The sequence below is a fragment of the Equus caballus genome, chromosome 3 (genome assembly GCF_041296265.1).
Source record: "Equus caballus isolate H_3958 breed thoroughbred chromosome 3, TB-T2T, whole genome shotgun sequence".
NCBI classification, from domain to species: Eukaryota; Metazoa; Chordata; class Mammalia; order Perissodactyla; family Equidae; genus Equus; species Equus caballus.
Window position 1 is genome coordinate 82327146 of NC_091686.1, and position 12477 is coordinate 82339622.

At 42.3% G+C, this 12477-nt stretch overlaps 1 protein-coding gene across 19 annotated transcripts in view; it reads right to left on the reverse strand.

The window, feature by feature from the left end:
* Nucleotides 1–12477, reverse strand: part of CRACD (capping protein inhibiting regulator of actin dynamics) — a 308131-nt gene that overhangs the window by 44301 nt on the left and 251353 nt on the right. For 9 of the 19 annotated variants that reach the window (XM_070263750.1, XM_070263758.1, XM_070263751.1 and 6 more), the window contains 3 exons: nt 7644–7849; nt 6908–7070; nt 1543–4616 (listed from right to left, as the gene is read on the reverse strand). In XM_070263750.1, the coding sequence (XP_070119851.1) occupies nt 4456–4616; nt 6908–7070; nt 7644–7849 (530 nt within the window). In that variant the 3' untranslated portion in view covers nt 1543–4455. Of the gene's footprint in view, nt 1–1542; nt 4617–6907; nt 7071–7643; nt 7850–12477 lie in introns of those variants that run through there. The other 10 variants (XM_070263753.1, XM_023638065.2, XM_023638061.2 and 7 more) reach the window with 3 other exon arrangements.

Consider the following 12477-nt stretch of genomic DNA (forward strand, 5'->3'; position numbering starts at 1 on the left):
ATGGCTGAGGTAATACAACTGTTCTTTTTTTGTATAACACTTATGAATTTAGCCACTAGTGCTTGTAATAATAATAATAACTACTATTTAAGGCATATTACATCCTAGACATCTGTGCTAAGCACTTAAAGTAACAAAAATGTACTCTGTTGCTGACCTTTCCCCCATCTCTACAATCAATGTGGTATTGTTTCATTTGTCCATTTATTCATCAGTGAAGTCTCAAATATCAAACATGACATAGTTCTTGGCTGCAGGCAATAGAAGCCAACTCAGGCTATTTTAAGCAGAAAATAGTTTTTAAAGAGAATATTGAGTAGCTTGCAGAATTGCAAAGAGGGCTAGAGCGATATAGCCAGGAACAATAAGTGCCTGAAGTCACTATATGATTTCGGCCTGATGAAGACACAGCTGCTATCCTTGAGGCTCTAGAATGCTCAAACTTATGCTGACACTACTAATGCTGGACACTGTTCCCCTCCACTTCCAGACTTCCTCACAGTTTCCCCATCTTTTGGTCAGTTGCTCCCAATTCAGAGTCCCTTCCAATTTGGAGTGAAATAGGTTCCATGGCCATGAAAGAGTAGAGGAAAGCACATATCAGGCATTTCACGTGGTAGGAGGCGAGTGCTGCCTCCCACCAAGACCTATGAGTTGGAGATTTCCCCAAACATAGAAAGGGGATTGAGGTGCTGGCTGGCCAAAAAGAACAACATATCTCCAGGTTTTAGGTCAGTGCTTCTTAAACCTTCATGTGTATATTAACCACCTGGAGCTCTTGCTAAAATGCACATTGCAGTTGAGAGGGCTGGGAGGAGGGTGCTCTGCTGAGCTACAGTGAAGCCTGAGGCAAAAAGAAAATTCAGTAATACTGACCCTGTCTTTATTTAAAATTTTGATACTTGTTCATCATGGAATATGTGCTAATTTTGATGTTTTAAAATACTGCATTAAAATAGTTATTTATCAGAGGTGGCCCCATGGCCAACTGGTTAAGTTTGCATGCTCCCCTTCAGCCACCCAGGATTCCCTGGTTTGGACCCTGGGCATGGACCACTCATCAAGCCATGCTGTGGCGGCATCCCACATAGTAGAACTAGAATGACATACAACTAGGATATACAACCTCATGCTGGGGCTTTGGAGGAAAAAAATGAGGAAGATTGGCAACAGATGTTAGTTCAGGGCCAATCTTCCTCACCAAAAAAGCATACTTAAAAAAAAAGTATTTATCTTGATTACTGAGTTTTCTGGCACCCCAGGCGAGGGCCTCACTCACATGGCTCATTCACCCTAGCCCAGCCATGTGAGTCAGTGTGTCTGGTCTGGGGCCCTAAGCTACGTTTCTCACACGCTCTCAGCTCATGCCCTTGCTGCTGTTGTATGGCTCACATTTTGAGTAAGGACGCTGTAGGATCCTTTTGTCTGAGATACAGACCATTCAATTCCAATTGAGGATTGAAATAGATATTTTATTTGCCCCCATTCATTATTTTTCTCCAAAAACACCTAGTGAAAAATATAATAAGGTACCACATAAAATGCCTTGAAATTTTTATTTCTCAACAAAAGCTATGTAAACATGAGCTTGCTTGTAGACCATCATTGAAATTAGTAAAATCTTCAACTTGAAAAGGAAATTCCATCAGCACCAAAGATCTTGTGGGTATTTTTTATTGAAAGATCTTTTCCTTCAATAATGGACATTTTACATTAAAACTTTATACAACCAAAATCTCAAAATAATATTAAAATCACATTAAGGTATTTTGATTGTTAAGTCTACTTAATTTTATTGTTGGTAAAAATATTGCAAGATGCTTGTAACTCTAATGTTCCTGCTTTAAAATAAGCAATTAAACGAAATGTCACAAGAAGAGACAAAAAATACATACTATAATTTGCTAACTGGCTAAAATGATAATTTAATAGTAATTAATAATATGCCGTGTAAGAAACAATTGCACTTGAAAAATTAAAAAAGTAAACAAAAAAACTCTAATTTTTTATATATAAGTCTATGAACAGAGGTTAATCATCTATAACCTTGCCAGAAGTATACATTTGTTAAAAAAAAAAAAAAGCTTGTGTATTTAACATAGCAGTCATTCATTTAAAAAAAAAGTCTTGAATTTTTTATGTTTTTACAGAATTTCCCCCCTAGTTTGTTGATCAGAAAAGACTGCAAAACAACTAAAGCAAAATAACACTTCATTGGTATTTAGTGCAAATTTGGAGTAATTTTTACATGAAATATTAAACATGTATCCTTTAGAAGTTGCTGGAAGAAGTGCTGTAACTGACCTTTTCTTCAGTATGCGTTTAAAGATTGATGGAAACGTTTTAACTGAGGTATTTCCCCTACTTTGTATGGGCTGGATGGCATATGAGTCAGCAGAGTTAACTCACTCACCATTCTTTGCTAATAATCTGATTTCTTCGCCTATTCTCTGTTATTACTGTGATAGTATTGAAAGCTGATGGGATGAAAGAAAAAGTCAGTTCAGAAGAATTACTGTAGCACTATAATTCCAGGGCTCTAGGTGAAAAGATCCCCTTAAAAAGTGTTATATTAGTGAGGAAATCACGGAAACTAACAAATGCCTACATATTCGATTTAGAAATGAACATCAGCGTGGAAAACGTGCAGTGGAATACTAAGTGCCTCCCATAGCAATAAAAAAAAATTAAAGTTACATTGATTCTTAACAGTCTGAAGGTCCAGTATATATATTAAGTACAACTTGCAAGAGCACAACTATCCACTTGACCACACATGCCAGCTGCTACCATGAGGCTGAGCCATCGTTTCCAGAAAGAAAATGCCTTCTATATGGTAAATAACGTTGCTGTCATCTTTTCTTTAAGGTAAATGATAGAACAACAGCACATTGCATATTGAGTGAGCATAAAGGGAAATGACTGATACCAATAAAATGTGTTTCTGTAGGAGAAGAGAAAAAGATGTACATCCCCCTGCACTGGGCAAAGGATTTGTATTTATATTTCGGGGTCAGAATCTAAAAAAAAGGAGAATATATGCCAACACGATGAAATACAAAGTTAGTACCAGCAATGTGTGGGTTTGCTGATATGTCTATGTTTCATATAAAGCAAATTTAGGGAAATAAAACTGAATATATGTGGCTTTAAATTGCCAGGTCCCTTCTTTCTATCACATGTGTATAACAACAAGGCCACTTAAAATTCGGGGATGCTTTTTAATGATAGCAAGGTGAATGCTCTAAATTATAAATACTACTGCACATTTGACTCTAAATATAAATTACTTGATTACGGTAAAGAAACTTCCCACAGGAAGTTCTTAGTACAAAGGCTCCAAATCTTGGCTTCCTGTTACCTTTCCCTAAAGACCTAAGGGAATTTTCAGAGACATGTAACGTCAATAGGCTCTTGTATCTTGTAATAAATGGCTGGTTTGGGGATTGTTTTATTATTTTTCCTGTCTCACTTTTACTTCTTGGGGGGAAATGAGCCTCCCCTTCAGTTTTAGAAACCAGATCACCCTAGAGGCAGTACAGCCCAAGGTTCTACAACCTTTGGGCTACATTGGAATTCAGCTGAAGAGTTTTTGCCAGAATAGACATTCCCAGGCCCATCCTCACAGGATCTGATTCAGCAGGCCGGGGATGGAGCCTGAACATCTTAAGATCCACTGCACTAGGTAGGGATTCACAGAGATGGAAAGAGAATTTGTAGCATCCTTTCTTCACCATATTAAATAAAAATGTTCTCTAGGAGCCGACTGGGCCAAATTTACCACGTCCTTAAGGAGAGTACTGGTATTACGGGGCCTGTGGACTACCAGTGTGGTAGAAATGTAAATGGATTCGCTCTCTATGTTATGGTTGCGGGTTGGGGAAGATTCACGAAAAACAGACGTGGGCACAGAGTTGAGAGCCCGACTGTTATTTACGATTCCCAGTTACTCACTGCATTCAGGAGAATGAGCATTCCTGGTTCTATCTATATATGATCCTTTCACCATTACTGTAGAAAACGGTAGAAATCCCCAAACATATGATGGGGTAAATGTTCTGGATAAAAGAAATTGGAGTAGAGAATCAAGAAGCCATTACAAAGATTGGCAAAAGTACATGTTCTGAATGGTGTGTGGATGGACATGTGTAGAAGGGCCATGGACTGGGCATGGCAGGCTCACATGAGTTCTTAGTTTAGAGATTTTGCTTCATGTGGTCCCTTGGACAAAATTTTCTCTTTAGAACTAGGAGCTCAAGGCACCAGGACCTAGGTTGTGCAAATACACTCTTTACAAGGAACACCACCAGTTCAGTTTCTAAGCATTATTTTAGAGCCTATAAAACATGCTTCTTTTCCCTAGCTTGGTTTCTTTACCTCATATAAAAAATAAATAAATAAAAAGGGCAAGAGAGGAGCCAATAACTGGCAATAGAAATGGATGAGGGTCACTCTTCACTTAATAATCTGAGGACAGTCGCTCCAGGCCTTGGCTTTCCTTTTGGCCAAAGCCAGCCAGGCTGGTTCTGTTGACACAGGGGCAGCGTCTGGGGTAGAGAACCTCTTTGTGACTTCTTTCACCAGCGGCACTGGGGGAGCTGAATCAGAGATCTCCACTGGATGTCGTTTTGAAGGCAAAGGAGAAAGGAATAAGTTAGAGCCACATTTTGATTTATCAGAAGTATGAGATTCAGAAAGGAAAACCCAGTGAAGCACTGGGCATCCTTGGTGAGAAGAATTAGAGAAAGAAAGCTATGTGATCATAACTGTTGCACACAGATTACAGTGCAGTCAATTCTAATTTCCGAGATTTTTCTAGAAGTCTAATTTTTCTGTGCACAGAAGCTATGCCTGCATGATAATAAGAAATAAAAGGTAAATTTTTTTATTCTAGTCATACAACCAGTCAATTTCACGAAGAAAAAGATCAAACCAGCAGTATGAATTTATCAAGCTGGTGAGGTCAATAGTTATCACCTGCTCCACCAAGCATGCCCTGGGTCCCTCCACCCTGAGACGCACAGATCCTGCCAGGATCCAGCTCTTGTGCCTTTCGGGCCTTCTAACAATTCCTCGGCACCATATCACTTTCTTTACCAGACCTCAGAGGCTTCCTAAGTGAGGTACCAGTCTTATCTTTGGGTTATATTTAGTGCCCGTGGCAATGCCTCCACATTCACAGAACTCAGGAAATACTTACTGAAAAGACAAATACTCAGGACAAAGGCTCACTTTCTTAAGCTGAACTGCATTAACTCTTTGATACTTCCAAGAAGTCAGGCAGAGAAAGGTGTGATCTCTTTGACTTTGGAGCTTTTATTTTATTTTGAAAGAATTATCTCTCTGACACACCCACATAATGTTTAAAACCCTTAATTCCTGAGCATAAGATCAAATGAAATAATGCCCATGGAGGCTCCTGAGAAAATACACAGGGCTCCACGTGGTTTTCAAATATAAAGTTTTTTTCCCCCCTCACCCAACAGTAAATGTAGCCTTAACAGTGAGACTTCTTTAGGGACCGGCCTGGTGGCACAGCGGTTAAGTTCGCACGTTCCACTTTGGCAGCCTGGGTTTCACCTGTTCAGATCCTGGGTGCGGACATAACACCACTTGGCAAGCCATGCTGTGGCAGGCATCCCACATATAAAATAGAGGAAGATGGGCATGGATGTTAGCTCAGGGCCAGTCTTCCTCAGCAAAAAAGAGGAGGATTGGTGGCAGATGTTAGCTCAGGGCTAATCTCCTCAAAAAAAAAAAAAAAAAAAGTGAGACCTCTTTACATTTCCAGACCCCAGCTAGCAGGTAACCAAGGCATACAAAGCCTGGGGCCAGGAGTTGAGTGCCCTCTGGGAAGGAGGGTTACCTAGTGGGGAAAACAGACACCCTATTAACCCCTGGGAGGAAGCTCATTCAGATTTGTCCATCCTCCAAGTGATTTGTAACAAGGAAATAGTTGGAAACATTATTGGATCATTTTACCTTTGAACAGAATAAAGACTTTTAAAAAAAAATGTGTTTGTGTCTCTTGTGTGTCATGAACATATAAACATGGCTGTTGCTAATATTAACATTAAGGACTTAGAGCTGAAAAATCTTGCTCTCTAAAGTCACAGCCAGTCGGAAACTTGCTGTTTGAAATCACATCAGTGAGAAGGGACCATCCCACTTTTGTCTGGAGTATCTGAGCCATGTGGTCACCATGATTCAGAGCAGCTCCCACTTCCACCCGAGGTGCAGAGCTCCAGGTAGAGGTTTCCAGATACAGCTTGCACACATTTAGCCTAACTTTATAGTGTCAAAGGAAGCAGGACCCTGAGTGCACTTTTTAGCTCAGGTTTGACGTCAACCCCTTTATGTCCACCCTTGCTTTGCTTTCAGCCTATCAAAACACTGCTCCACTTAAATTTCACCTAAACTTCACCCTTTACCCCAAATCCTATTATAATCTTATCTCTTTCTTTGTTTGGAAGGTTCTTATGGGATGTAGTCTCCCTTGCTACAGCAAGTTAATAAAGCTAATTCTGCTGGACTACAGGCAGTGGGGAGGTGGAGATAGTTTGAATGTTCAAGGAATTTAGCAAGCGAGTTGACGCCACATTGGTAGCTTGAAATTGGCCATGGTGGGAGTATTCACACCATGGAAAATGGCAAATGCTACAAATCACAGGTCTCCCCGCTCCCTGAAGAGCTGATTGTTAAACATTTACTATCACACCACCGCTGGTGGGTGGGTGAGTTCCTGGTGGTCTTTATCAGTATCAAAGTTCAGGAATGGAGTTGTCACCCAGCCTATGCTTTGAAATGCCTAACATGCTGTGCTAGTTATTACACTGGAGGAAAGAAAGCATGCTCTAAGAAGAAACACCTGTAACTGCAGTTAAATAGAAATGGACCTGCTCTCTACCTGTCACAGATGTAGGAAGAGTGTTGGCCTTTTTCAGCTGTTCTCTGCGCTCCAGCCTGGACACTGCGGTCTCCAGCTGCTTCTCTTCAGGCTGAGTGGTGGACTTGTGCAGAGAACCAGGTCTACTGACACTGCTGCTTCCAGGCTGTGGGCTGACACTGACCTGGATGGGCAGAGAAGGTCAGAGAAAGCATGTTTTCAACCTGAGGACATGGAGACACTGATCACATGAGGCTCTGGGGGCTTCTGCCTGCCAGCCCCCGACCTCTGCTCCCAAAAGAGCAGCTGGACCGCACTGGGGAGCAATGTGTGCTCAACCCTGGCCCCGACCACTGAGCAGCTCAGCGCAAATGTCCCAAAGAGGAACTGCTACTTCCTAGAGAAGCCCCATCGAACTGTCTATAAAATCAGGGCCACAGAGCAAGACTCCTGATTTCCTCTCAATTCACTGCACAAACACAATCATTTTCATATTTCTCACATAACTGTTGTGTGCGTGGATCGCTGCTAATTATATTGTGGGTTCTGCCAAATCAGGTTAACCTAAAGGCATAAGGAAACCAAATCAGATTTCTAACTGAAAATGCTTCCCTGGTTTAACAGTGGTCAATTTATTGACTGCTTTACCCTAAGTACTCTCTGCTAGTCTCGGTTAACCCTTTCTTTAAAAAATCCTTGTGACCTAAAAGAGCCAAGCACAGGAGGCAAAGTTAAAGCTGAAGACCAGGCTACTCACGTTCTCTTTGGAGAGCTTTTCTGCCTGTTTGGCCTCCCTGGCCTGCTTCCTCTCCTCTCGAGTCGCCTGCTGCTCCCGAAACCCCTTCTGCTTCTGCAGGGCTAACGTTATCCACAGGGGCTGCGCCGTTTCACCTTTCTCCGCAAGTTTGGAGCCATCTAAAGAGTGCCTGCTCTGAAGCACTGGCTTTTCTGTGGGAAAACAGACTGTGATATTGTGATTACAGTAAGGAATATATATATATATATATATATATATATATTTGATCTTCGTCCTTGCTTCTGGCACAGAGCTCCTAACATCCTTCAAATTTCCTATGTGATAAGAGCACAAAGGTGTCTCCTGTCATGTTAAGGAGGTGAGTTTGGGACCACAGATACGGATGAGGGCTGGTTGGCAGAGGAACCAACCTTGTGATTAGAGGGTTGGAACTTTCAGTCTTACCCCCAACCTCCAGGTTCAACCGCCAATGGCCAGTGATTTAATCAATCATGCCTATGTAATGAAGCCTCCATAAAAACCCAAAAGGATGGCATTCAGTGAGCTTCTAGGTTGCAGATTTGGGGAGAGTGGCCTGCTAAAGCTCCATGCCACTTCTCCATACCCTGCTCTGTGCAGCTCTTCCATCTGGCTGCTCCTGAGTTATATTTTTTATAGTAAACCAGTAATCTGGTAAGTAAAATGTTTCTCTGACTTCTGTGAGCCGCTCCAGCAAATTAATTGAACCCAAGGAGAGGGTCGTGGGAACCTTTGGTTTAAGTCAGCCGATCAGAAGCACAGGTGACTTGTGATTGGCATCTGAATGGGGGACAGTCTTCTGAGGAGACTGAGCCCTTAACCTGTGGGGTCTGAGGCTATCTTGAGGTGAAATGTATGACACCCAGGTAGTGTCCGAGAATTGCTTGGAGGTGTGGGAGATCTCCCCACTTCACACATACGTGTTGGAATTGTGATCAGAATCAGTAAAGACAAAAGCAGGTTTGCAGTGAAACTAACTGCTCACTTATCTCGTCCCTCATCCCCTAAAACTTGCGACATATTAATCAGCCCATGAAATATTCAAGTCCCCTCCTAACGCGAACTCTGTGGTGATGCCTGAGTGACTCCACTGGGTGGGGAAGTAACATCTTGATCAACAGAAAAACAGGAATGTTTCTCTTCCTTGGAAATGGAAGTAAAAATAAAATCTCCAGTGTCATAAAATCTCAGGTTTAGAGGGGACTCAGGCAGTTTTTTGATTCATTGTTCTTTTTTTATTTATTACTTTTTACAATTTATTTCTTCAGTGGAACCTTTTTCTCCTCTAAACGATATCCTTTGTGAAACCCAACGTATGAAAGAGGAAAAAGGGGACGGGTCCCCCTAGTGGGGCTGCTGAGGGCAACAGGGCTCCGCGGAACGCAGTAGGACTCCGTGATTTTGGTCCAGTGCCCTCCTTCGATAGACCTGAGTACTAGGGTCCATGGCAGTCATGGGCCGTGCCCAAGGTCACCCAGCAGTTAGTACAGGGGCTGAAGTTTGAACCCAGGCCTTTTGACTTCCACTCTGTGCTTTTCTTGTGTTGACTGTCTCGCCTACGCACAGGGGGTGGGTATCAGGGTAATCAGGCTCTGGAATTGAGCAGATCTGGGTTTGACCTTATGTGTCCTTAGAAAGGCTACTTCTCTAAGGAGAAGTAGCTACTTTTTTTCAGTTTCGAATCCATAAAGTGGAGATGATAACGGCACATGCCTTGTCAGGCTGCCATGAAGACACATGCCTCGTCAGGCTGCCGGGAAGATTAAGAGACCTTGGGTATCGGAACATTTAGAACAGCGCTCAGCATATAGTAACCACTCTACAAAAGTGAGCTGTTCTTATTATCTATGTCTATGAGAGTCATCCCCTTCTTATCCCTGAAGTAAAAGTTAGGCATTTTTAGAAAGAATCACTCTGGCACTGAATCCCTTACTATCTCAAAGGAAAAGGGCTCACTATAGTCCTGTTCTTTTGAAACCCAATAGAAGTTTACACTTGATGATCCAGAACCATACCAAACAGGGCTCTCAGTCACCCGGACTTTATATTGAGGAAAAAGAACCAAAACAAGTTTGAATTAGGAATTCAAGCACAAAAAAAAAAAGACAGATTCTGCTTAATTTTCTATACCCTTTAGAACTATAATGCTGTATAAAGCAAATTCATATTTATAATGAGCCCTGGGCATTGCAACCTCCCTAATCATCAAATAAAGATGCAGTTAGGATCTAACACAGGAAAGGAAACTGACGCATTTCAGAATTTTTTGTAAAACTGAAACGGAAAGTTTTGAATTAATCTTTAGTTAACCAGAAAATCAAAAAATATTCACTTTAAGCATTCTGCTCAACTGAGAAGCTTTACATACACGGGAACTAATTTAATGTTTCGGTTTTTTACTCAAGGGCAATAAAATATCTGAAAACCAAATTGCTGAGCTCTAAATGACTTCCATTGAAAGCTATTATGTAAAAGGGGATCCCAGAGCAAACCTTCCATCTGAACTTGCTCGGGAGGGTCATTAAAGCTACTGGACAGTTTTCTGCAAACAACTTTGACTGGTATTTATCACAAGGGTCAAAACACCTTTAAAGTATAATTGCCTAAATTTAAAATTGACTGAAATAATTTGAAAAGATAAACCTCTAGCCATATTTTTATTTCCTGAGAACTATAATTTGCATAGCACCTCCTGGAGTTATGGACCAGACTTCAAAAAGCTGATAACAGGGCCAGCCTGGCGCCATAGCAGTTAAGTGCACACTTCCACTTCGGCGGCCCGGGGTTCACCGGGTCGGATCCCAGGTGCGGACATGGCACCGCTTGGCAAGCCATGCTGTGGCAGGTGTCCCACATATAAAGTAGAGGAAGATGGGCATGGATGTTAGCTCAGGGCCAGTCTTCCTCAGCAAAAAGAGAAGGATTGGTGACGGATGTTAGCTCAAGGCTAATCTTCCTCAAAAAGAAAAAAAACCTATAACATAGTATGCGTAAAGGAATAACAGGTCTGGACTGTAGTTGGGGATCAAAACACAGAAAGCAGGATGTTAAAATGGGACTCCTGTCTGGTTTCAGCTGAAGTGCTCAACCACAGCTTGTAACAGATAATCATTGGCCCCCGCTCTCACATGCTGAAGTAACGTGCTGGGTGACCTGCTTGAGACTGGCCCAGGAGGTGGCCATCAGCCACCTCAAGGCCATAGAAAAATCAGGGTTGAGGCAGAAGATGCCAGAGTGGAGAATTTCTTTGGAAAAGACTGTGGAAGCATGATGTGTTCCCATGTCCTCTCCCCACACAGGAAGAAAGGAGCTTAAGCCAAGTGAGAAGGTCCTCAGATGACCTGAGTGTGTCTCCTGGAGTCTGTGGGGCACAGCCTTGAGGTTCTAGTCACACCTAGAAAAGTCTGAAGGTGAGGATGGTGGCTGCCAAGGGCCTGCCAGAAGATGGAGAAGAGGAGCTTGTGCTGGGAAGACTCTGGCCTCCAAGTTTCTTGAGTGCTGCGTGAGGTTCAGGCCACGTGGGCCACGTGGGCGAGAGAGAGGCAGCCTGGAGTGAGACTGAGGGACCCAGGGTGGCCTGGAAGAGGCACCAGTGCAGTAAGAGAACTGCAGGAGAAGGAGAAAGAGCCCAGGCGGCAGGTGAGGGGTCTAAGGGTGGCACAGAAGTGCCCTGCAGAAGAACCAGCACTCAACATCAGTGAGCCAAGAGCAGCAAGCGCCAATGCCTCACCTCTCTCCCTTCTTTACCCCAGCTCTGGGGCCTGTTTCCAGGCTGGGAGGAAGGGGAGACGTCGACCATGCCTGCATCCCCACTGGAGGCATTTCAGCCCCAAGTGGGCCAAATTAGAAGGGAGACACTTTAATCTGAAATAGAGCTTGGAGTTTTGATTATGGCACTGAAGGTGATATATTAATTACTAACATGAGACTGTCATTACTCTAAGTGCCTAAGGACTTTTTATTTTCAAAAAGTAACTGAAAATATAGAAAGAACTCCTACAACTCAACAACAAGAAACCAAATAACCCAATTAAAAACTGGGCAAAGAACTTGAATAGATATTTCTGCCAAGAAGACATACAAATGACCAAGCATGTGATAAGATGCTCGACATCATTAATCATTGGGGAAATGCAAATCAAAACCACAATGAGATATCACCTCATACCCATTAGGGATGGCTAGTATCAAAAAAACAGAAAATAACATTTGTTGGTTTGGATGTGGAAATATTGGAATCCTGTGTGTGGCTGATGGGAATGTAAAATGGTACAGCTTCTGTGGAAAACAGTAGGGTGGTGTGGTTCTTCAAAAAAATTAAAAGCAGAACTACCATAAGACCCAGCAACTCCGCTTCTGGGTATTCATTCAAAAGAATTGAAATAGGATCTCAAAGAGATAGGTGTACACCTGTGTACACAGCAGCACTATTCACAGTAGCAAAAAGGTGGAAGCAACCTAAGCGTCCATCAACAGACGAATGGATGAACAAAATGTGGTACATACGTACAAGGGAATATTATTCAGTCTTAAAAAGGAAGGAAATCTTGTCACATGCGACAGCATGGATGAACCTTGAGGACTTTATAATTAAGTAAAATAAGCCAGTCACAAAAAGACAAATACTGTGTGACTCCACTTACATGAAGTATCTAGAGTAGTCGAATTCATAGAAACAGAAAGTAGAGTGATGGTTGCCAGGGGCTGGGGGAGGGGACTATGGAAGTTGTTTAAGGAGTACAGAGTTTCAGTTTTGCAAGATGAAAAAGTTCTGGACATTGGTTGTGCAACAATGTGAATGCACTTAACCCTACTG